Consider the following 26,047-nt stretch of genomic DNA (forward strand, 5'->3'; position numbering starts at 1 on the left):
ATCTAGCGCTTAGGCATATCTTGCTGGAAGTCTACCTGGGCGAAGAAGCCACTGCCTCACAAGCCACAAATAAATACATAAGCAGGACTGCACCTAGTGCCTCACATTAGAATGCAAACTTTTCTCCACTTGCCCAAGACAGCATCTAAACAGAAACATATTAGGTTTACTTTACTAGGGAAGGGAGAGGGGGAGGGGGTTGAGCTTTAACTTGGTTACAATAAACTTTAAGTGTTTATTCTATTGACATAATATTGGCCCATTCCTCTCATGTCCTTCCAGAGGCTTGTCTCCCTGGCTGAGTTTCACTGAAAACAGGTTGTGACATTCTCTCCAGGTGTGCCAAGAAGTCCTAGTTACAGCAAGGGCAAGAGCAAGCCAGAGGCAGACTTCCTCTTGGGACACGCTTGCTCTCGGGTTTCCACTCTGAGAGGTGTCACCGAATGCAAACTGGACAAGCGCAGCCCCACAAGCAGGCACTGAGCCTCAGGAGCCTGTAGGCCTGCGGCCACCCCCACAGGCGGGAAATACAGCATGGAAGCTACTGTGGTTTCCCAGTTTCCCACAGGAGCTCAGTTACAGCAGAGACACTGAGAAGAAAGGCATTGTCTTCTAGGGGCATCCAGCCACATTAACGTCACTGGACAGGAAGAAGCAGGAAACCTGTGTCTTCAAGCAGATAGGGAAAATGGCAATGCTGCAGGAGCCATCCTTCTAAGGAGACTTGCACCACCAAGCAGGCAGCTATCACTCTGGGACCTCCTGCATTTGCTCTGCTGGCCTTGGCGGCAGAGAGCTGGAGCCAGCCGCAGCAGGTCTCAACTCCACCTGAGCTAACACATGGCTCCTTAATGCTCTGTGCCATGTGTTGATCTTGCAACAGAATGTGGGACAGAAGATTTAAAGAGCTGTGTGATGGGGGAAGGGCAGCCAGATCACCTTACCTGAGGCCTACTTAATCAGGCCTTCTCAGATTCCCTTTAGAGGCTAGTATTGGTATCTAACTTGGTGGCGGAGGGGCGGGCGGAGGGGCGGGCAGAGGGGTGTATTCCTCAAAATGGCAACAAACAAACAAACAAAAACCAGCAGTGTTCCAGTTTGAGGAGGGTCGGAGGGGAAGAGAGTCCAGAGAGTAGAGGCAGAGCACACACCCTCAAGCCCCACACCGAAGGTAATGCCTTACCCCAAACTGACTTCCCTAAGGCTGTGGGAAGGCTCCCCATCACAAGTGGGGATGCCCTTACACTCAGGGGACCCAAAGGCTGGAAACTGGTCCCAAGGAAACTAAACAGAACCAGAAAGTAATGGGGGAAATCCAAATTAAAGTGACCCCTGGGTAACACCCCCCCACACACCTCCCACCCCCACTCCATCAGACTGTCCAGGCAGCGCCCAAGCTAAATGGAGAGGAGGCGGGGCAGGATGACCCCTGCAGACTTCCTCACACCCACAACCACCTCACTCCCAGGGCCTGCAAACCTTCCTGCCGCCTAACAATCTCCTGCATGCAGGTGGGGAAACTGAGGCCTCCAGAACAAATTGCCCTGCTTTCCGATGCCAGGTTTTAGTTTGCCTCTCTAGCCAGAGTCTTCACTTGGATTTTTTTTTTTTTTTGTCACAGCTTTTATGTCTATCCAATTTCTCCTGGTAAGAGCACTGCTGTTGCAAAGTGAATCTTAAATACAATCAAGGCTGAACTCCAGAAGGAGCAGAGGACAGTCGTCGGTGAGTCCAGTATGGGTTTATTTACTGCACCAGGGGGATCTACTTCCTCCCACTCTGGGCTCGTACCCTCACGGTCCTCCCTCGGGACATCAGTGTGCGGCCACCTCGCACCCTCCACCCCCCACCCACCGCCCGCACCGCAACTCGAGGGCGGGGGCATGGGGCCGCCCTGGGGATCCCTGGGATCCGCTCGGAGTCCCCGGCTGGGATAGAGGCGGGGGACTGCGGTCAGCCGGCCCAGCTTCGGGGCCGGAACTTCTGGCCGTGCGGCCCCCACGACCGCGGCGCGCGTGCAGCTCCAGCCCGGGGTTCCCTTTCTTTGCCTGGCTCGCTGCGGGCGCGACCCCCGGAGGCTCGGCGGCCACTCACCATATTACAGATGGAGGCGATGTTTCGGACAGTCATTAGTCTAAAGGTTGCAGCGATCGCGCACCGCCATCTTTACCAGGGGAAAACGGGACTGTCCATGGTGGCGCGCAGCGAGGCCGGGTGGCGGCGAGGCGGCCTGGGGCCGGCTTGCAGTGGGGTTGGGCGAGCGAGGCCGGGCGGCGGCGAGGGCGGGGCGGCGGCGCGGGGCGGGGAGTGGCGGAGCGACGCAGCCGAGGCCGCGGCCGGCGGGAGGAGGAGCCCGGAGCCGGGAGGCGCCGAACCGGGGCCGCTGCTACGCTCCTGCCGCCTTCCAGGACCCGCTCGACCAACCCGGCTGGAAGCCGTTCTCGCTCCTCTGCCCTAGGGTCCCGCTCCGTGCCAGCTGCACCGCGAGGCCAGCCCCCAGAGAACCCAGCACCGCGGCCTTTCCGGACTCAGGACAGCACCGGGCACTGGACACTGGCCGATCGTGGGCTGGGGACCTCCACCGCAGGGCCACGGACGAGCTCGCTTCCCGATTTCCCTCTTGCCTGTTCCTGCTGGTCTCCAGCAAGCCTTGGGCTTTAGGGGTTAGCTAGTGGAGGATAAGAGTAAGGGTGGAAGGGAGTGAGGGTGACTGCAGACCAACTTTAAAGTTTCTCTCCAGGGTTCTAGCCAGATGGCATCCGCCGGAACCGAAAAGTAAAATGAGACCAGGACATGGGCGTGGCCAGAAAGCTCTGGCCAGCAGCAACCCAGCTGCCTGGGAAAACGTTCCCAGAAAGGAAAGAATTCCGGGTCTAGGCAGACACACTCGGGAGATTTGTGACATTAGCAGGTACGAAGGAAATAGCCAGGTTCTGGGCGGTACTAGAGGCTGTCCAGAAAATACCAGAACAAAACTTTCGTACGCCCCATCCTCGGAGCTCCTGATCTCAGTTTTGTGAAATTGGGTGCTGTTTGAGCTTTTTACACGTTCCTGCAGAGGCCAAAACTGCAGGCTCAGGGTGCACATTGTACACCCGCTTGAGGGATATGTGAGAACTGAAAGAGTCCATTTCAAACATGGGGAATAACTGCAGACAAGTTTGCAGTCCCATGCTTTGCACAGGGAAGATGTGCATGAAACGTGCTAAATTCCCGAACCCATGTATTTTGTGGGAAATTAAATTAGGAGAGAAATTAATATAATTGAAGACAGCTTTATCTAGCCAAGAGTAACATACTGGGGGAGGGAGGGAGGAGGGAGCGGGGAAGATAGGGTTATACACATAGCACATGAGAGCCATCCATTGGTAGTTCTCCTAGAACCTGGGGTGAAAATAGAAGACAAAAAACTACTGACTAAAGCTGGGGGGGGGGGGTGTCACGTGGATACTGTAGTTTTCAATTTGTAGAAAGATTAATATTCCTGCTCACAATGAGTCATTCTACCTGAATTTTATTTTCATTCTTTTTTACTGCTGTCATTTATGATTCTTTCAGCTCCTACACGATCTATTAGTTAATAGACACGGTTTGCTCCACAGGGTTTACAGAGCAGGTATCCAACCCAGCTCTGTTTCTCAAATAGTACAGATAAAGGCATGCTAAACTTCAGTTGGGCACCATTGTGGGGCAGGGGGACCATTGATAAAACACCCAAAACTAGGTCTGGTAAGATGGCTCAGAGGGTAAGAGCACTGACTGCTCTCCCAAAGGTCTTGAGTTCAAATCCCAGCAACCACGTGGTGGCTCACAACCACCCATAATGAGATCTGACACCCTCTTCTGGTGTGTCTGAAGACAGCAACAGTGTACTTATTTATAATTATAAGTAAATCCTTGGGCTGGAGCGAGCAGGGATTGAGAGAGCAGGGCCGACCAGAGTGAGCAAAGGTCCTAAATTCAATTCCCAGCAACCACATGAAGGTTCACAACCATTTGTATGATACAGTGTACTTATATACATAAAATAAATAAATAAACAAACCTTAAAAAAAAAACACCCAAACTATGACTGGCTAGAAGAATAAGATCCAGAAAAGCATAAAGACTGAGAAATGTCAGAAGTCAAAGGCCTCAGCTCAATGTATGGTTTGCCTAAAGCTTTAAATGCACATGCTTTCTGATGATAAACTTCGTGCGTGCAAGACCTACAGGGCTTAAAACACAATTGAGAGCTGGGGAGGTGGGTCAGTCGATAAAAGGCTTACAGCACAAGCATGGGTCCCTAAGTTCAAGCCTCCAGAGTCCAGACCCACAAATAAAGAAACATGGTCACAGTGTGTAAATATCCCAGTGCTGGAGAGGCAGAGACAGAATACATGGGTGGCGCTTGTGTCTGCTGGCCAGCCAGACTAGTCAAATTACAAGCTACAAATGCAGACAAAGACTCTCTCTGTGTCTCAAACAAGTAATGTGGAAGGGATAGAGAGATGGCTGGGTGGTTAAAAGTGCATACTGCTCTTCCAGAAGACCGGACTTCAATTCCTATCACCCATGAGGGGTGGCTCACAAACACCTGTAACTTCAGCTCCAAGGGATCCCATGGTTTCTGGATCATGGCACTTGCATCTTATCCACATACCCACCTACACACACATGCACACACATCCATAGTTAAAAATAAATCTCTAAACAAAAATAAGACAGAGGGAGACATCCAACATCCAGGTCAGGCTTTGACACACACAATGTCTTCACACATGAACATCCACACATGTTTACATGCACAAATATCATTGGCACAACGAAAACCAACCAGCAGCACCTGGCTCTGGCTTGCTGTGCCAACAAGAAAAAGGACCATTTGCCCTCTAAACACCTAAAACCAAGTAGGCAATGTAGACAGACAGGTTGAAAGCTAGATGTGGTATGGTATATAATCCAGCCCTTGAGTGGTTGAGTTAGAGAGACTGCCACATGTTCAAAGCCCACCTGGGCTACATAGTGAGTACCAGGACAGCCAGGGAGAGGTGGGGAGATCCTGTCTACCACTGGAAGGAAGAAAAAAAGTGGAGAGGCTGTGGGTTAGTCAGCAAATCAATTGAACATAGCAGAGTTTACCCAACTTGTGGATGATTCAATGTGTTTTACAATTTAGCGAGGTTGATCTAAACAAGTCTCAATTACAGAAGGCTCTTGGATTGGAAAAGTGTAACCTTGCCTTCGCTGAGTGAGGAACTATCCCAGGTAGGAAGAGAGAAAACCTCACAGATGGGGCCTAGCTAATGAGGGGATTGTGAGGGAAAGTATTTCTACATATAGACCACAGCTGATGTGAGATCTATGGTGAGGAACAGAATAGCCAGGAAATGGAAAAATGGTTTCTAGGCCAGCATCCACCTAAGTGGAGCAGAGAGAGGCAGCCACTCCAGGTAGTGTGCTTCCTGCTGTAAAGTGTGACCCATGGACCAGCACTGGCATCTTTGAGGACGTGGTAATTTGCACCCATCTCAGAACACGTCTACCCTCTGCCTCAGCCAACCCTTGTGCTAGAATTCACCATGTGCCCTCCCTGGAATTATTTTGTTTCTTCCAGTAGCCACTGCCAGACCTACTCTGAGAAGGTTCCTCTCCCATGCTGTCTTAGTCAGGGTTTCTTCTATTCCCGCACAAAACATCGTGACCAAGAAGCAAGTTCAGGAGGAAAGGGTTTATTCAGCTTTCCACATTGCTGTTCATCACCAAAGGAAATCAGGACTGGAACTCAAGCAGGTCAGGAAGCAGGAGCTGATGCAGAGGCCATAGAGGGATGTTCCTTACTGGCTTGCTCAGCTTGCTTTCTTATAGAACCCAAGACTACCAGCCCAGGGATGGCATCACAAATAATGGGCCTTCCTACCCTTGATCACTAATTGAGACAATGCCTTACAGCTGGATCTCATGGAGGCATTTCCTCAAGGGAGGCTCCTTTCTCTGTGATAATTCCAGCTTGTGTCAAGTTGACACACAGAACCAGCCAGTACACATGCTCCAACCCTAGGATTCAGGTGTCTTACTTTGCACCAGGAGTCAGAAGGAGGCCTCGTGACCCAGCTACAGAGACTGGTTTGTTCATTAAAGAGTCAGCCCTGGGGCTTCATATGCATATGTGAGTGCTGGTACCTATGTGTAGGGGTGTGTGTGTGTGTGTGTGTGTGTGTGTGTGTGTGGGCAGGCAAGTTTAATATTGGGTGTCTTTGGGGGCTTGAAAGATTGCTCAGAACACTGACTCAGGACACTGACTGAGTTTAATTTCCAGCAGCCACATGGTGGCTCACAACCATCTGTAATGGGATCCTATGCCCTCTTCTGGTGTATCTGAGGACATCTACAGTGTACACATATACATAAAATAAATAGTTTTTTTAAAAGATTTATTTTATCATTTATTTTATGTGTATGAGTACACTGTAGCTTTACAGATGACCGTGAGCCATCATGTGTGTGGCTGCTGTTGATCTCAGGACCTCTGCCGCCCCGTTTGCTCCAGCCCCACTCACTCCAGCCTCACTCTGGCATAATTTACTGCAGCCGTCTTCAGAGGCACCAGAAGAGGGCATCCGATCTCATTATGGGTGGTTGTGAGCCACCAAGTGGTTGCTGGGATCCGAACTCAGGACCTTCGGAAGAGCAGTCAGTGAGCAGTCTAGGTTGTTAGACCTTAACAACCTAGATTGAGTCATTCACCTTGGTAGCATGTGCAACTTCCTACAGAAACTTAGAAGAATTAACTGCCCGCTGACCTTGCTTTGCAACCTAATCCAGCTGAAACAAAGGATAGGGGTCTGTGGGCTTGGCCTATATAAACGTGGTGCTCAATATTAAACTTGGATCCTCGATCAGAACCTTGTCTTGGCTTCATCCTTCTCTCGCTCCCTCCCCCCTTTCATTTCCAGCTCCCCCTTCAGGTACACCCAGTTCATCCATGGCCGCTGGACGGCTACATCACTGAGACTGGAGCTCAGTAATTTAGCTAGGCTGGTTGGGCAGTGAGACTCAGGGACCCTCCTATCTTTGCTTCTCGAGGGATGGTGTGGCAATATGCTCATCTTTGCACGTGGGTGCAAGCGATCCAAACTCAGGTCCTCATGCTTCTGTTGCAAGGCCTTTACCCAGTGGGCAGTGTTCCCCAAATGCATTACAGGGTCTCACTCTGTGGACCAGGCTGCCCTCACATTTCAGGCAGTTCTCTTACCCCACCTTCTGAGTGCTGGGACTACAGGTGTGAGCCACCATCATACCTTTTAACCCGGAGACTTTAGTGGGAAAGCAGGTCCTGTCCCCATTCCTGAGTCTGAAAAGTGGATCCAACATAGATCTAGCACCAACTTCTTACCCATGACCCAGAATGAAGCCAACACAGGAAAACGGCCCTGAGGCATGCAGAAGAGAAATCCTAGCGCTGTTCATTCTACTGCTGCCAGATCTAAATCCCAGACTTTTCGGTAACGCAGACCAGTGAAATTCTTCTCTTCCCTGATCAGTTCAAACTGAGCATCTACCACTGAAGGCTCAAAGAATCCTAATGTATCAGTACCTCCGGGCTCATGGAACTCAGGAAGCTCAAACTGAAGCCTCTTCTCTGCTCTCTAGCCAGACAGCTTCAGCTCCCTCACACATTTGCTGCTCTCCAGCCCTCATCAGATATGAAGGGGCAGTTTGCTGGGTTTTGCCCCCATGTGCCCCGTCCACTGGAGCCATTATACCTCAGTCACCACACAGCCAACCAACACTAGACACTCGGCGCAGCACTCGAACCTGGGAGCAGCACCGGTGACTTGGGACAAACCCAGACGATGGGTGCCAGGGCTATTCGGATCCTAGTGGCGTTTGTGAGCACTGTTTGGGAAAGTCTCTGCCACTTTTTGGAGGTACTGTTAGTATAAGTAAGGCCAGCTTTGGATTGAGCATAACATCAGAATTCCTCTAACGCAGTGGTTCTCAACTTGGAAGCCAAACAACCCTTTCACAGGGGTTGCCCAAGACCATCGGAAAACACAGATATTTACATAATGATTCATAACAGAAGCATAATTATAGTTAGGAAATAGCAATGAAATGATTTTATGGCTAGGGTCACCATAACATGAGGAGCTGTATTAAAGGGCTGTGTCATTAAGAAGGTTGAGAACCACGATTCTAATGGGATAACTGCATCTAACATCATGTTGTAGCTTTGTTCCTGTATTTCCTGGTACTGCAGGTTTTCTAAGTCCTCAGATCAATCAGCCTGTTTCATTGGCCACTGAAGGTCTTTTGAGCTAGATTGAAACATGATTAGACTTTATTTGATAATACATTGTAACTGAAAAAGCATTACTCTGGTCGGCTACCCTGGGTGAAGGAAAGCTGCAGGACAGTGGAGATGCTCCAGATGAAGCCAGTTCCAAATCTGAGAAGGCTCAGGAGATGGCTCAGAGAGTGAAGCGCTTGCTGAGCAAGTATGAGGACTAAGAGTTCAGATCCCCAAAGTCCATGTAAATCCCACATGAGCATAGCAGCCAGTCTGTAATCAGCACTTTGAAGACAGAGACAGTGGAAGAAGGCTAGAGCAGCCAAATTGCTCAGCTCTGGGTTCAACTAAGATGCCCTGCCTTAAAGAATTAGGTAATCAAGAAATATTCCTGCTGGGTGGTGGTGGGAGCACTTTAGTCTCAGCACTTGGGAAGCAGAGGCAGGCAGATTTCTGAGTTCGAGGCCAGCCTGGTCTACAGAGTGAGTTTCAGGACAGCTGGGGCTACACAGAGAAACCCTGTCTCAAAAAAAAAAAAAAAATACTCCTGATGTCAACATTGGCCTACATACATACATTTGGATGGATATATGTGTACGTGATGTAGGTGCCCATTCAAACACATATACACAAACACTAAAATAGATAGATAGATAGATAGATAGATAGATAGATAGATAGGTAGACAGATAGGTAGATAGATGGATAAATAAAGTTGGCATCTGAAAGGGTCCCAGAGCTGAAGATATCCTGAATTTAGGAGGGTGGTCAGAGAGAAACAGACAGACAGACAGACAGATGGAAAACTGGCTTTTGTGGTTGACTGGGATGGAAGCCAGGGACCAGATGCAGATTTCTAGCTAGAATGAAGCATCTGCCCCTTTTCTTTTTAATGTATATATGCATGTTTTGCTTGCATATATGTCTGTCTACCATGTGCTTGCCTGGTGCCCACTGAAGCCAGAAGAGACATGAAGTCCCCTGGAACTGGAGTTCTCACCAGTTGTGAACTGCCATGTAGGTGCTTAGAATCGAACCCAGGTCCTCCGGAAGAGCAGCCAGTGCTCTTAACAGCCTAGCCATCTGTCTGCCTTCCCAGAACACTTTTATTTTTAACAAGAAGAATTGCTAAAGATTAGATTTAGGTGAGCATGACTAAGAGACCCGAGGGTGGCTCAGAAGTATGGACTTTGAGACACTAAGTGCTTGAATTATTAATCAATTAAGCCCTTAACTATGCAAGTCTTAAGTTAAGAAAAATTTTCACTGTAGAAATAAATCTAAGTGTAATTAATGTATACATAAGAATGGAGGACATGCAGCTCTGGAGGAGTCTGCCCCAGCAGAAGGTAGAAGGGGGCTGTCAGAGAGCTCCACCGTGCAAGGCAGCTGTAGAAGAGAAGCCAATGGAAACTAGGAGAGTCTCTGAAACAGAGAGGCAAAAGACTGGTAATATGATAGAAACAGTAGTTAAAGACAGAGGAATATGTATCAAATACAGCTACAAAATCAATATACCACAACCAGCAGCTACAGAGTAACCGGAGAAATAACAATGGCAGTTACCATCTCTTTCAGGACAGGCTTTAAGATCTGAGTCAGCCTCACAGATCTTTGGGAAAGGTGGGATTAGCTTCTGTGTTTGGAAGGAAAGAGAACCCAGGCTTAGGGAGTTCAAGTTTCCCAGAGCCTGGGTATGGCAGCCCAGGCCTTTATCTCCGCACTTCCAAAACAGAGACAGGTGGATCTCTAGGAGTTCCAGGACAGCCAAGTCTACAATAGTGAGTGTGAGGTCAGCTGGAGCTACACAGTGAGCTCTTGTGAATGGAGGAGAAGGGGGAAGGGGAAGGAGAGAAGGGAAGGGGAGGGGAAGGGTGAAGGAGGAGAGGGGGAGGGAGAAGGGAAGGGAAGGGTGTCTTAGTCAGGGTTTCTATTCCTGCACAAACATCATGACCAAGAAGCAAGTTGGGGAGGAAAGGGTTTATTGAGCTTACTTCCACATTGCTGTTCATCACCAAAGGAAGTCAGGACTGGAACTCAAGCAGATCAGAATCAGGAGCTGATGCAGAGGCCATGGAGAGATGTTTCTTACTGGATTGCTTTCCCTGGCTTGCTCAGCCTGCTCTCTTATAGAACCCAAGACTTCCAGCCCAGGGAAGGCACCACCCACAAGGGGCCCTACCCCCTTGATCACTAATTGAGAAAATGTCCCACTGGATCTCATGGAGGCACTTCCCCAACTGAAACTCCCTTCTCTGTGATAACTCCAGCCTGTGTCAAATTGACACATGAAACCAGCCAGTACAGAGGGGAAGGGGAAAGGGGAAAAGGGGAGGGGAGGGAGGACTGGAGAAAAGGAGAGAGGTAAAGAGGGGAGGGGAGGGGAGAGGAAAGGAGAGGAGAGAGACCCAGAGTCAGGTGGTAGAAGACTTAGTGGATAAATAAAGGTGCCTGCTGCTGAGCCTGACAACCTGAAGTCTATCCCCAAGATCCACATGGTGTAAAGAGAAACTGACTCAATTAGTTATCCTTTGACTCCCAAAGGAGTATACAAAAAAAGGGGGGTGGGGTGGGGTGGGGAGAAGAGGATGGGAAGACAGAGAGAGGGAAAGAGTTCTCCAGAACTGTGCAAGCACCATCTCTAACAGGGGATCGGCTGCTCTCTCTAGTGTGGGTGGGAAGGTAGGACAGAATCCGCATAGGAAATGGTTGGTTTTAAGATAAAGGGGAGAGGAGACAAGGGACTCTGACCAGTGTTTGCTGTGAGGGAAAGGAAGGTGGTAAAGAGGTCAAAATACCTTCCTGGAGGGGTTGCTCCCGTGAGGGCTTAACTTGGCTCCACCCACTTTGTCCAATCCTTCCTTCTAGCAGACCACCCAGCACTCCACGCTTGCAGGCCTGCAGCCCACGCCTGCCCCTACAGGCTTACTTCTGCATCAGGTCCACTCATTCCTCAAAGCTCGATTTCACAGGAAGTCTCCCCGGTTTAAATTTCTCTAGAAACTAAAGTTCTAGTCAAGAGTCGTTGGTTTAAAAACCTTATTCGAAACCTAAACTGCCTCGTACAGTGGCCAGCGCCTTCCGCAGACGGCCTCAGACGCTTCACCCACCCTTGTTTTACGCTCAGCTTCTCAATCTTAACCATAGCACTCACCATCTCGCCTTCCTGAAGGGTCTCTCTCTTCCACACTCAGATCCAAATTAAGTAGAACCGGAGGCTCTGGTCGAGGTGGGAAGGCGGGGTTTGACAGGTGAGTCTGCGGGAAGAAAGTTGAAACAACCTGGTTTCCATAGAAGTCAGGTATCCTTAAGGAGAACTCTCGGGCGAAGAAAGCTGGAGGGAGGCGAGAGAATCAGTGGGATTTCCAGTTTATTTGTTTCTTTTGTCAAGATTATCAGTGTGGGAGCCCGTCAATGGGTTCCTTCTCATCTGAAGGTAAAGGAGTCAGCCCGAGCAGCAAGGGTCTCTAATTCCAGATTCTTTGGACGCTGAGACAGAAAGGTGGCGAGTCAACGGCTTTTACCCGGGCTGCACTGAAAAATTCAAGGCCAACTGGGCAACTTAGCAAGAAGGCTGAATCAAAAACATAAAGAAAAAAGGCATGTGGTAAGGGAGTCTGCAGAGTGTGGACTACAGACAACTCAGTGCTGGAGTTGTAATGCTAGCTTGGGTTCACTCCCAAGCATACAAAAAGAAAAAAAAAGTGCCGGGCTAATACATAGTGAAGCTTTATGACAGCAGTTATCCCAGGAGGTTAGTTAGCATAGAGGCAGATCAAAAGCCCCACACAGGAAGCCCTTCCATCAGCCTGAGAAAATGCTTGTGAAAGGTTCCCCATCTTCTCAGGCAAATAGATGGATATTCTCAAAAGGGTTTGATCTCTGTCCACAGTTGGAGCCTTCAGACTTGTAGGCTCATAGTAGGTGTTCAGTGAATAGTCGTAGGAGCATCTGACTGAAAGAGAGTAGACCGGAAGGAAGCTAAGCACAGCCAAGTAGAGCCAGCTGCGTGGTTCCGGAGCTGGATTAGACTTACAACAGGCATGTCTCAGGACCACAATGGGCTCTCCTGTCCACAAGCCATATACAATGAAGGAAAGATAATCACTTCCTGTGTCACACCCAGTGTCCCCAGCTCACGTGGAGTTATTTCCATTTTTAACAACCCACCACCCCCATTGACTGCTCAGAGGCCAAGCTCACAGAAGTGGCACCTGACACATCTTCCCTCAAAAGGACATCGCCCACAATTCTCTTTGTCCCTGTTCTAGGAAGTTACAACTAAACCACATGACCCTGAAAAACAAAATAGGGCTGCCCTGAATTCTCATACCAGGTTTTATTTTATTTAATATTTATGTGTGTATGTGTGTGTGTGTGTGTGTGTGTGTGTGTGTGTGAGATGAGGTCAGAGGGCAACTATGCAGAGTTAGTTCTCTCCTCCCATCTTTCCTTAGGTTCTGTGTATCTTTATCTTTGTACAGTGTGGTAGTTTAAATATGCTTGGCCCAGGAAGTGGCACTATTAGGAGGTGTGGCCTTGCTGTCGGGATGTGGCCTTGTTGAAGGAAGTGTGTCACTGTAGGAATGGGCTTTGAGAGCTTCCTCCTAGCTGCATGAAAGAAAAGCAGTCTTTCTGGGCTGGCGAGATGGTTCAGTGGGTAAGAGCACTGACTGTTCTTCCGAAGGTCCTGAGTTCTGATCCTAGCAACCACATGGTGGCTCACAACCACCCATAATGAGATCAGATGACCTCTTCTGGTGCATCTGAAGACAGCTGCAGGAAATTAGAGAGAGAGCACGGGTTGGAGTGAGCAGGGCCAGAGCGAGTGGGGGCTGGCAGAGGTCCTGAGTTCAACAATAGCCACACACTTGATGGTTCACGGCCATCTGTACAGCTAAAGTGTACTCGTACATATAAAATAAATAAAATGAAATCTTAAAAAAAAAAAAAAAAGACAGTCTTTTCCAAGCTGCCTTTGGATCAAGATATAGAACTCTCCCCACACCAGGCCTATCCAGGTGCTGCCATGCTTCCTGCCTGGATGATAATGGACTGAACCTCTGAACCTGTAAGCCAGCCCCAATTAATGGTTTCCTTTATAAGAGTTGCTTGGTTGTCGTGTCTCTCCACAGCAATGGAAACCCTGTCTAAGACAAACTGCAAACACAATGACTCTTACTGAGCTATGTTACAGGCCTTCCATTGCCTCTTTGTCAAGCCCGAGAGTGTTTCATCTCTTCTCAGGAAGCAGGGCAGACAGACAGACGGCTTTGAGGCCTGACCTTTCAGGTCATGTGGGTCTCATTCTCCTAGGAGCAGCTCTGCTACTCTGTCCCCTATGAACACCTACACAGACGCCGGCCATTGGTCACCCATCGTGAGCAGCTGATAAGAGGTGGCCACTGAGGAGGGCCTCCGAGAGCTGCTTTCAGTTACTAAGCCTTTTAAGGTCATGGGAGCTGGAAAGTGGGTTCAAAGGTCTCAAGAGAACTGGTTGGTTCAAAGGTTTTAAATAACAATTCTGGTTCAGGTGTGACCTTGTTGGAGGGGGTACAGGAGAGACACTGTACAGGGTGGAGACTTCCATCATAATCGAAGCTCTCGGCTGTGTGGACTTCTTAAATAAAAGAACGGGGCTTCATGCCAGAGATTGTAGTGCTTAGGACACAGGCAAGAGGATCAAGGTCAAGGTTGTCTTTGGTTATATAAAATGAGTTCCAGGTCAACCTGGGCTCCATGAGATCTTGTCTCAAAACACACCATAACCCCCTTTTTTTTTTTTTTTTTTTAAGAGAACAGATGGCTGGCTAAGTAGTTAAAGACTCCAGCTTGCAAGCCTGATGACCTGAGTTCAATCCCCCGACCCTTGTGGTCAGAAAGACCATAAAATCAGAAGACTAGTTTCCACAAGTTGTTCTCTGACCTCCACAGATGAAGCAGTGTAGTATGCACATGATCACCACCCTACACAAACTAAATACATAAATAAACAAGTAAATACATATGATTTTAAAAAAAGAACGTGGGACTGGAGAGATGGTTCAGCGGTTAAGAGCACTGATTGCTCTTCCGAAGGTCCTGAGTTCAAATCCCAGCAACCACATGGTGGCTCACAACCATCTGTAATGAGATCTGATGCCCTCTTCTGGTGTGTCTGAAGACAGCTACAGTGTACTTACATATAATAATAAATAAATCTTCAGGCTAGAGTGAGCGGGGTGGACTGGAGGGAGCAGAGGTCCTGAATTCAATTCCCAGCAGCCACATGATGGCTTACAACCATGAGTACAATTAGGGTGTATGCATATACATAAAATAAATACATACATAAATCTTAAAAAAAATTAAAAAATAAAAAATAAAAAAGAGAGTAGACATCTGCAGTGGCTTCCACCACTCACTTTACTGAGCAATTGAATTGGAACTTAGAAAAGTATAAGGTGTTTTTTTTTCCTGTTTTGTTTTAAGATTTATTTTATTTATTTTATGTGTGTGAGTACACTGTAGCTGTGAGCCATCATGTGTTTGCCTGCTGGGAATTGAACTCAGGACCTCTGCCGGCCCTGCTCACTCCAGCATAAATAGTTGTCTTCAGATGCACCAGAAGAGGGCGACAGATCTCATTATGGGTGTTTATGAGCCACCATGTGGTTGCTGGGATCCGAACTCAGGACCTTCGGAAGAACAGTGTTCTTACCTGCAGAGCCATCTCGCCAGCCCCTTTTCCTGTTTTTTTTTTTTTTTTTTAATTTGGCTGGTTGGTGTGTGGGTTTTTTTGTTTGTTTTGGTTTGCTTTGGTTTAGTTTTGGGTTTTTGTTTTTGTTTTTGTTTGTTTTTTTGAGACAAGGTCTCTCTATGTAGTCTGACTGTAGATTTTTCTTTTACTTTCTTTATCTTTTTTTTTTTTCCTCCTCAGGTATTGTACCAAAAAAGCTAAGCATGCTCTCCCTGGCACTGTGGGCTCTTTTTTCTCTGAAGATATCTCTCCACTCATTTTCATCATGTGGAAACTTGTTGACCTCCATTGTAAGCAGCATGTTTTTTTTTTTTTCTTTCTCTTCTCCATTTCAGCTATGGAAGCTGCCAGAACTTGCAGCCTGCCTGTCCTGTTGTTTCCTAACGCTGATAAAACTTCAAAAGTATATCACAATGACTAACAATAATAGTAGTAATAATAAAGGAGACTCGAGTTGTGGCTCAGTGGCATTTGCCTTACCTCGCACCTGGCACTGAAAAATTTAATAAATAATTGCAAAGGTACATTAATTGTGTACCAGGAGATGGAAATCATGAGCCGTTTGATAGAAATCCCTGCAAAAGCAATGAGCTTCAACTCCCAAATAGAGTGGATTCTTACAGGTTATTTCAACATTAGAAGACTTGTCGTATCTAAGTAAAAAGACTGGTCCTGGTGCACATAAAACTTAAATGAGTGATGATAAAGCAGACACCTGGGCAGTGATGGCCCAGGTGAGGGCACAGAGCAGTGCCTACCACTAGGACATCCGGCCCCTTCCCCCCAAGATGCCCCTCCCCGCCCCATCATTCTTCCGTCTCCCCAGGAACCTCTTTTCTAACACATAGGTTGGCTTTGTGTGGGCTTTTGTTTGCATACATTTATGTAAATCAAACCATGCAGTATATATGCTGCAGCTCCTTTTCCTCCGTATATTTGAGATTCATACATGTTGTTCAAAAAAGCTGTGATTCTGGGCTAAGCCTCAGCAGTAGGAGTGCTGGCCGACCACATTGGAAGGCACAGAATTCCTCCACTCCTAGCTTCAAAAACAATAAAACAAACAAACAAACAAAAGAGCTTATGATTATTAATTTGTTTTCATGGCTGCATAATAGTCTAGTCCATTAAATGCAAATCTTCTAATGCATTTGCAATAGACTAGGGTTTATTTGTTTGTTTGTTCTAGTTTGACCTCATTACCAAAACTGTCTCTGGAACTTTGTATGTCCTTCAGTGAACATTGCACACATTTCTGCTGCCTATCTACCTCATGAGTGTGAACTTTAGGAGATAATGCCAATTGGTGTTTGAGGTGACCACATTAACTTCCCCTCCAGCAGAATGTCGGAGTTTTCTGTTCCACAATCTCCAAGGACTTAGATAATGGGTTCCATAATGCTAGCATAATACAGTTATACTCATGGTATAATTTGTTTTAAATACTGTGTTTTAATAAAGCAATTGTGGTTTTGCCTGTAGCACAAGAGAGGGAACTACAGATAACTTCACAATGCCTCTGAATATATTTTTGCTCAGCACACAGAAAGCTAAGGCAGGAAGGTTTTGAGTTCCAGGCCTGCTGGGAGCACTACAATGATGTCATAGCATCCTGCTTCCTTTCAGCATGGTCTCGAAGCAAAAACTCCAACATAGACATGAAGCCACTAGTAAGCCTGAGGTCCCATCTCCATCTCCTTGGAACTAAGTAAGATGGACAGGTAGGGATATAGCCAGGTGGTAGATAGCCACCTGGAGGCTGTGGGTTCAATCCCCAGCACTGAAAGTTGGAACAACAAAATAGAAGTTAGATGAATTAAGTCAGAAACTATATACAGTAGTGAAAAAATAACTAACTTTTAAGAAATCTAATAAAGGGAACTGGAGAGATGGGTAAGTGATGAAGAGCACTGGCTGTTCTTCCAGAGGACCTGAGTTCGATTCCTAGCACATACATGATGGCTCACAACTGTCTGTAATTCCAGTCCTAGGGGCTCTGCCACCCTCCTCTGGCTTCTGCAGGCTCCAGGCACACAAGTGGTGCATATACACACATGCAGACAAAACACTCATACACATAAAACAAAGATGCATTTAAATTTGAAAGTAAGGGGCTGGCGAGATGGCTCAGCGGGTAAAAGCACTGACTGCTCTTCCAAAGGTCTTGAGTTCAAATCCCAGCAACCACATGGTGGCTCACAACCACCCGTAATGAGATCGGACGCCCTCTTCTGGTGCGTCTGAAGACAGCTACAGTGAATTATGCCGGAGCGAGCAGGGCTGGAGAGCAGGGCTGCCAGAGGTCCTGAGTTCAATTCTCAGCAGCTGCACACATGCTAGCTCATGGCCATCTGTACAGCTACAGTGTACTCATACACACAAAATAAATAAAATAAAATTTAAAAAAAAAATTGAAAGTAAAATTAAAAAGTCTACTAGAACAATGGGTCATGACATCGAGATTTCATAATTCAACCTAACTCAACCAAGTTAGAACCAAAAGCAGCGGAATATCCAGGGCCTCAGCAACTGCAGGCTGAGCTAGTTAGATGTTTGGACCACACACTACAGCCTCCTGGAACTACTCCCTGAAATGACTTTGCGTAAGTCTAAAGTTTCTCCTGAAACTCAATTTAACTTCTTAAAATTTTGATTCCTTTCTAAAATGTACTCAGCTAATCATGAAGAAGTCGGGTCTCTCTCTACCTAGAAACTATAGCTATGCTCTCTGTCTCTGTTTCTGTCTGTCTCTCTCTCTGTCTCTGTCTGTCTGTCTGTGTCTGTCTCTCTCTCTGTCTCTCTCTGTCTCTCTCTTTCTCTCTAGACAATTAGCAGACACCTCTAGGCTGAAATCCAATCTCAGTAGAGCTTGGTATCTGCCCATCACTCTTCCGAAAGGCAAGAGCAGTCTGTCTAAATGACTGCTGCTTTCTCCTGCCAGCAAGATGAGCCTTAGCGCAGTGGCTTTCAACCTTCCTGATTCTGCGACCCTTTCATACAGTGCCTCATTGCCGTGAACCCCAAACCATAGAATTATTTCCATTGCTACTTCCTTACTGTAATTCTGCTACTGTTAGAACAGTGATGTAAATATCTGATATGCAGGATATCTGATAAGTGGCCCCTGTGAAAGGGCAGTTTGACCGACCTACAGGCTGGGAACCACTAGCTTAGAGATTTGTTTGTTTGTTTGTTTGTTTGTTTAAGTTTATTTATTTTTATGAGTACACTGTAACTGTCTTCATGCACACCAGACCAGGGCATCGGATCCCATTACAGATGGTTGTGAGACACCATGTGGTTGCTGAGAATTGAACTCAGGACTTCTGGAAGAGCAGTCAGTGCTCTTAACCGCTAAGCCATCTCTCCAGCCCTGGCTTAGAGTCTTATAAAAGCAGTCCTTATAAATAACGCTGCCACTTTTCATTTGATGAATGATAACCTCATAGCAGGACAGCCTTTTCACAGACCAACCATACCACAGGCCCACAGTCCTCAGCATGTGTGCTCTGAGTGACAGGTTTGCACCTATCAGTTTCATCCTGAGCTGCCAGGTGACAATGGCTCCCATCCACAAAAGCCTGGCCTCCAGTTCCTAACCATAGCACATTTAACTTGTCCCTACAAGGTCCATGGTTTGAGTCTCCACTAACTCAGAGAAAGCTAGATCACATCAGCCTTGACAATCCGGTTATAACTCCACTTCACTCATCTCTAATCTAACTTTCTACTATTAGTTTTTGGTATTCATTAAAGTAATTATGTCCCCTAAATCCAAAGTTCTAAAGTGATGGCCCGCAGACAGATCAACTTTAACTGCTCTTGTGTTTAAATCCATTTGAATCAATGCCAATACTTGAAATACAGTGAGTTCCCATGAAACTTCAGATTGCAACAGCCAAGGATGTTGGTGTGCACCTATAATACCAGCACTTTGGAAAAGGAGCCAAGAGGATCTGGTAGCTTAGGGCCAGACTTGGCTACATAGTGAGTTTGAGGCTAGACTGAGCATCATGATACACTACTTCAGAGGAGATTTTAAAAAGAAAAGAACGACCCATCAAAAACTCAGATTAGCAGAACCAAGGAAGCTGTGTTGGTCAGTAAAATGTTTGTCCAGCAAGCATGAGGATCTGAGACCAATCCCCAGAACTCAAAAAAAAAAAAAAAAAAGCCCTGCCGTGGTGGCAAACCCCTATAATCCTAGTACTAGGGAATCAGAGACAAGAAGATCCTCAAGATACACTGTTCAGGCAACCTAGCCTCTCAGTGAGCTCCAGGTCAATGACAGACTGCCTCAGAATCCAAGGTGGACTGCACCTGAGGTCCCCTAATCCAACGGTGCCTGATAAATGACACCAGAAACTTACTTATATCACCCACATGTACTTGCTCACATGCATCAGCACAAATGTGTGCACACATGCACAAACACACACACGTACAATAAGGAAACAAAAAAATATTCACATTGTCAGTGTCTTTGAACTGTCAAAAGCTTTAGCCTGCCGGGCGGTGGTGGCACACGCCTTTAACCCCAGCACTTAGGAGGCAGAGGCAGGCAGATTTCTGAGTTCGAGGCCAGCCTGGTCTACAGAGGGAGTTCCAGGACAGCCAAGGCTACACAGAGAAACCCTGTCTCGAAAAACCAAAAAAAAAAAGCTTTAGCCATTCAGGGTCCACATTCCTGACTGTGGTCAGAAGTAGCTGAGTGGAATGGCCTCCTTTAAGGGGACATGCCTCCCTCAGTGGCCACAATCTTCCATCTGGGCCTCCTTCCCTTTCACGGCTACTCTCTTGGCAAAATGGCATTTGGGTTTCCAAACCCTGGCCTAAGCTAGTTCTTCTAAGGCCAGGTTTCTGTGTGGACACAGCGATGTCAAGGCATTGGCAGCAACTAAAGACTTTCAAACTGGGGTGTATGTACTTGCCTTGTGCCCCGTGCAAGGCCCTAGGTGGAATGCCCGATCTTTCAGTTGCAGAGCCCTTACCATGTGGGATATTGGCAGGACTTCTCTGGCACACACAGGGACTGGCACACACATGGGAGAGTGTCAGGATGTGATTCCATATCCTTCTTTTGAAGCACATGCAGAGAACATTACTGGGAGATGTGATCTAGCTTTCTCTGATCAGCAACAATCACAACTGACAAGAAGATCTGTTCATCGGAATCTTTAATTTTTTTTTAGGCCTCACATTTTCCCTCTGTGAGTCAATGCATGCAACACCGCTGTTTAAAATTCAATAGCTAAAGACAAACGAAACGATAAAAAAAGGAATGTCTTTTATGAAAGATCCGACTAAATATGTGTTTTGTTCAAAATGCCAAGCGCTAGAAGACTTAAATAAAATATGGAAAGCGTGTTCCCTAGGGGAGATGAGCAGTTCAGAGCCAGAGGGGACGACAAGAGTGCTAATTCTTATTTCAGATACAAATGGAAGAGGAGGAACTCTGCTACCTGCTGGGATGATGCACACTGTATCCCTGATGGTCCACGGGTGTGTGTGTGTGTGTGTGTGTGTGTGTGTGTGTGTGTGTGTGTGCAGGGAAGGGGGGATTAGTTCTTAGACTTTTTTTTTTTCCCAAGACAGGGTTTCTCTGTGTAGCCCTGGCTGCCCTGGACTCACTCTGTAGACCAGGCTGGCCTCAAACTCAGAAATCTGCCTGCCTCTGCCTCTCAAGTGCTGGGATTAAAGGTGTGCGCCACCACCGCCCGGCAAAGGGAATTAGTTCTTTATCATGTAGAACCACATTATACAGGATCTGGTGTGTGTGTGTGTGTAGCCAGGGTTGGGGGGGACTAGGGGGCCCCTAGAATTTTAAGAAGGCCAATCCAGATTCAGCCCTGACAGGATTCCAGGACCAACAGTCCAGCTATTGTCTGCTGGGCCCTTCTTGATTCTCTTATAAACCTAGTTAGAATAACTGTAGGGTGTCCCCCCCCCCAACCCCGTGTCCTTTACTCCCAATATCTGAGGGGATTGCCTGAAAGAAGTTGTGCCTGCTATAGCCATTTCAAAACCCTCAGAGAGTCAGCAATACAGAGTCCAGGGCCCTGCTCCCAAAGAACCTCATAGGTCCTGGGAGTGCTTGGGGTGGGGAGGCAGGAACTGACATCACATAGGCTCCAGGGACTTCTGATATAGATGCCCTGCATCCATACTTTCAGAAACACTGTCTCAGAAAGCCCATGCCAGCAAATCAATTTGAAGAACACATTTGCCATAGAAACACTTAATACATGAAAATTCTGAATTAATAATAAACAATTCAGAATTTATCTCATCATAATTGAAAGTTTTTTTTCTGTTAAGCCTCATAGTAGGAAAGAAAAAATAATTGGGGATGCTATTCCTATATGAATGGTTTTCCATGGGACCAAATAGTTTGAGAGAAAACTCTTCCCTCTAGAGAAGCCAAGCTATTAATGCAAAAGGATTGATGAATCTTGAAAAGGAAAAAAATGGGCCGGGTGGTGGTGGCGCATGCCTTTAATCCCAGCACTTGGGAGGCAGAGGCAGGCAGATTTCTGAGTTCAAGGCCAGCCTGATCTACAGAGTGAGTTCCAGGACAGCCAGGGATACACAGAGAGACCCTGTCTTGAAGAGAGAGAGAGAGAGAGAGAGAGAGAGAGAGAGAGAGACTTAAGGGCATAGCAGATGCTACACTGTAAGTCTTGTTCAGAGTTTCTTCCTGTCCCTCTCTCTCTCCCACCCCTTTCTCCTTTCTTCACTCCCCCTCTCCTCTCCCCCTCTTATTGTTTTGAGGCTGGATCTTACTATGTATAGCCTTGGCTAGCCTGGAACTCCCAATGTAGACTATACTAGCTTCAAACTCATAAAGATCCACCTGCCTCTACTTCCCACGTACAGAGATTAAAGGCATGCACTACCATGTCTGGCTTTTGATTTATATTCTAACTCAAAGAAAGTGACTATAAAAGACAAATTTGAATCCCCAAATAGATGGGGTAGGTAGGTGCTCTCCAGGCCCCACTCCTTCTGAGGACCTTTAGCCTCTGACAGTACCTAGAGAGGGATATGCCCACTGGTAGGATTCCCATGCTCCAGTGGATGACCCCATACCTACAGACAGCACTAATGGCTCTCAGTGAGGTTTTTTTTCTTTTTTTAAGACATGAAGTTGGAAAAACTTCTTGAGGCTGTTGGGGGGGGGGAATTAGAAGGGATAATGGTCTACAGAGTGAGTTCCAGGACATCCAGGGCTATACAAAGAAACTCTGTCTCAAAAAAACAAAAAAAAAACCAAAATTATACTATTGCATAACCTCACTCTCTATCCACATCAGGCTAATGAAGTCAGGAGAACCAAGGAGGAATAGAAGTCATTGCTCAGGATTAGAGATTCCTTTTCAGGGACTTAGTGTAAATCTCCTTTAGACAGTCATCATTTTCCTTTCCTAGAATCCATGTCTTGTTTGCTTCCTTCCTTCCTTCCTTCCTTCCTTCCTTCCTTCCTTCCTTCCTTCCTTTCTTTCTTTCTTTCTTTCTTTCTTTCTTTCTTTCTTTCTTTCTTCTCTCTTTCTTTGTGTGTGTGTGTGTGTGTGTGTGTGTGTGTGTGTGTGTATGTTTGTTTTTTTGAGACAGGTTTTTTTTTCTCAGTGTAGCCCTGGCTGTCCTGGAACTTACTCTGTAGACCAGGCTGGGCTCGAACTCAGAAATCCGCCTGCCTCTACCCCCCAAGTGCTGGGATTGAAGGCGTGCACCACCACTGTCCCACAATGTCTTGATTTCTTAAAGCCCCTGTCTTAGTTACTTTGCTGTGGCTGTAACAAAACATCATGGCCAATGCAACTTATAAAAGAAAGCAGTTAATCTGGAAGCTCATGGTTCTAGAGGGTTCAAATCTATGGCCATCATGGAAGGCAGCTTGACAGCCAGCACACAGGAATGGTACTGGAGAAGTAACTGAAAGCTAATATGTTGAGATAACAAGCACAAGGCAAAGAAACAGTCAAGTGGAATGCTATGGCCTTTTGGGACCTCAAAACCACAAGGCCCTCAGCGACACACCTCCTCCAACAAGGCCACACCTCTTAATCCTTCCCAAACAGTTCCACCAACTGGTGACCAATCATTCAAACGTGAGTCTATGGCAGTCATTCTCGTTCTATCCACTACAGCCCCCTTAAAGTACCAATAGTTTTCCTCTGTTGTCTTAGCACTTCCTTCCTTCCTTCTTACCTTCCTTCCTTCCATCCTTCCTGCCTGCCTGCCTGCTTTCCTTCCTTCCTTTTTTTCTTTTTCTTTCATTGTTGTTATTTGAGACAGAATTTCTCTGTTATATCCTTGGCTGTCCTGGAACTCTCTCTCTGTAGATCAAATTGGTCATGACCTCACTGTTTAGACCAGGAACTCAGAGATCCATCTGCCTCTATCTTGAATGCTGAGATTAAAAGTGTGTGCCACCTCTGCCCGGCATGTTTAACCATTACTTTAACAGTTCAAGAGATCAGAGTAAATGAAACTCCATATGCAGCTTGGGGAGGAGCATATACATACCCTAAAAAGCACTACTTATCTATTAAGTGATTATAAGCAAGGTTCCAGGAACTTGGGGAAGACAATTCTTCATACTCCAGAGCTTTTCTGTTGTAATTGCATTGTTTACACAGTGACAATATGTGCGAGAGGTAATGATTGCCCTTTGTGATGGCCCACTTCTAGGGTAAATATGACAATGGCATTACAAACTCATAACTTGATCTGTTCTGGGCCAACTTAAAGAAAGTGGGGCTGGAGAGATGGCTCAGAGGTTAAGAGCACTGGCTGCTCTTCCTGAGGTCCTGAACTCAGTTCCCAGAAACCACATGATGTGGCTCATAACCACCTATAATCAGATCTGGTGCCCTCTTCTGGCCTGCTGTATACATAATAAATAAATAAATAAATAAATAAATAAATCTTTTCTTAAAAAAATAAAAAAGAAGAAAGTGGTGTGGGAGTCAATATTTCAGTGTCCTCCCACTTGCACTGGAGAGAAAGGTTCTGCACTCTGCAAGCACAATCTCTTGTAGCCAAGCCTGGTAAGCTGAGTTAGATCCCTGAACCCCAAAGTGGAAGAAAAGAACCAACTCCCCAGAGTTGTCCCTTCTGACATCCACAATTGCACTGTAGCTCTCCCCCGCCCCCTCAAAAAATCAATTTCCCATATCTAATTAATCAGAGTGCCTTTGTAAATATAGAGGTCAATAGTATAAAGACATGTATGATAAATTAGTTATTAGAGGCCACCTGTCTTTCATCACCTATAAACCTAACTTGGCTCAGAGCAGGGAGAGGTTACTAAACAGCACACATAATTCTCCTGGCCAGCATTCTTTCAAAGACCAGCTTTACCTCCAAGCTTGGGCCCTTTTTTTAGTAATTCTAAAAGTGATACTGGCAAATTTATGTTTTAAAAATATTAGAGACCGAACAGATATTTGTATGGCATTTCCTGTGTAATGCTATGTTCTGCGAGAGTCAAGATTTAGAGACACTTGAGAATGCTTTATTTTTAATAATGTTTTTATATGTGTCTAAATTATGTTCAGTATCTGAGAACTGAGCAACTGGTGTGTTAAAGATGCAAAGTACTAGACTCCCCCAGAGAGCATTTAAAATCATTCCCTGGGACTTGAGAAATGGCTCAGCACTTAAGAGCACTGGCTGCTCTTCCAGAAAACCCAAGGTCCTATCCAGCACCCATATGATAATCTGACACCCTCTTCTGGCCTCCTTACCACCAGACACACTCACAGTACAAAGACATACACACAGGCAAAACGCCCACCCATAAAAAATAAAAATAACCTATTTTTTTCTGTTTAACTACTCTCTGGTAATATGGCCTTGAACTCTGTACCTCTAGAAAGCACTAGATCCACTTCATGCACTGAACTTTAACAGTCAAACGTTCAAGAACATGATGTTTCTCTTAAGTTCATGTGAAAAACAGTAGTAATAACACCAGAAAGAAATAATCAGTCAAACCCTGTAAGAGGCAAACTTTTGGGGAGTGGTCTGATCTCTAGAGTTAAAAACTAGAGTGTGGCTGGGCAGTGGTGGTGCACGCCTTTAATCTCAGCACTTGGGAGGCAGATTTCTGAGTTCGAGGCCAGCCTGGTCTACAGAGTGAGTTCCAGGACAGCCAGGGCTATATAGAGAAACCCTGTCTCGAAAAACCAAAACAACAACAACAAGAACAACAAAACAAGCAAAACCAAAGCCAAAAACAAACAAACAAACAAACAAAAAACCCAAACTAGAGTATGGTTGCCTGTTCCTGCAAGCAAGAAGATCAGGAGGTTAAGGCTAGCTGTGGCTACATAGGAGGATCAAGGTTATCCAGGACTGCAGGATCCAGAAAACAGACTACACAGAGCCTAAGGAATGGCTAAACAGATTGCTGTTCCTTATAAGACACAACGCATGATACAGCATGAAGGAGGCTTGAAAACAAGTTTCAAATAAAGAATGTCTAGTTTTAAAAGGATCAGGTATGTCCGGGCAGTGGTGAGGCACGCCTTTAATCTCAGCACTCTGGAGGCAAAGGTAGGAGGACCTATATGAGTTCCAGGATAGCCAGGGCTACACAGAGAAACCCTCTCTCAAAATAACAACAAAAAGGGTCACATGTGTGATTCCATTTCTTTGAAAAATCTAGAAGAGACTGTTTCCAGTTTTTAGAAATTTGTTATTTACTTTTTTGTGTAAGTTTGTGAGTTTGTGTGAACTTGTGCTTGTCCAAAGAGGACCGTGGAGCTGGAGGCTGGAGTTGGTAGGGGGTGGTAGGAACCTGGAAGAGAAGCAAGTGCCATCAAACTGTTGAGCCTATCTCTCCAGCCCCATGGGGCTTCTTTTTCCAATAAAACACTGACTGCAAATGATATGGGAGCAGACAATGGAGATGATTATAAAACCTTGAATATTAAAAAACATGGATTTGTACACTTAAAAGGGTGACCTATAACACTTGCATTCAATCTCAAAACGTTACCTAAAAAGTCAAAACAAGTTGACAAAGTAGG

The 26,047-nt window shown here is 46.3% G+C and overlaps 1 protein-coding gene across 4 annotated transcripts in view; it reads right to left on the minus strand.

The window, feature by feature from the left end:
* The window catches only part of Usp46 (ubiquitin specific peptidase 46), a 96,584-nt gene that overhangs the window by 68,570 nt on the left and 1,967 nt on the right, over window positions 1-26,047 (minus strand). For 2 of the 4 annotated variants that reach the window (XM_031342725.1, XM_031342724.1), the window contains exon 2: window positions 11,427-11,529. The exons of 1 other annotated variant lie outside the window; for it this stretch is intronic. In XM_031342725.1, coding sequence (XP_031198585.1) covers window positions 11,427-11,429 — 3 coding nt within the window. In that variant the 5' untranslated portion in view covers window positions 11,430-11,529. Of the gene's footprint in view, window positions 1-2,094; window positions 2,287-11,426; window positions 11,530-26,047 lie in introns of those variants that run through there. One more of the 4 variants, XM_031342722.1, reaches the window with a different exon arrangement.

Source organism: Mastomys coucha, unplaced genomic scaffold, assembly GCF_008632895.1.
Source record: "Mastomys coucha isolate ucsf_1 unplaced genomic scaffold, UCSF_Mcou_1 pScaffold22, whole genome shotgun sequence".
Classification (NCBI taxonomy): domain Eukaryota; kingdom Metazoa; phylum Chordata; class Mammalia; order Rodentia; family Muridae; genus Mastomys; species Mastomys coucha.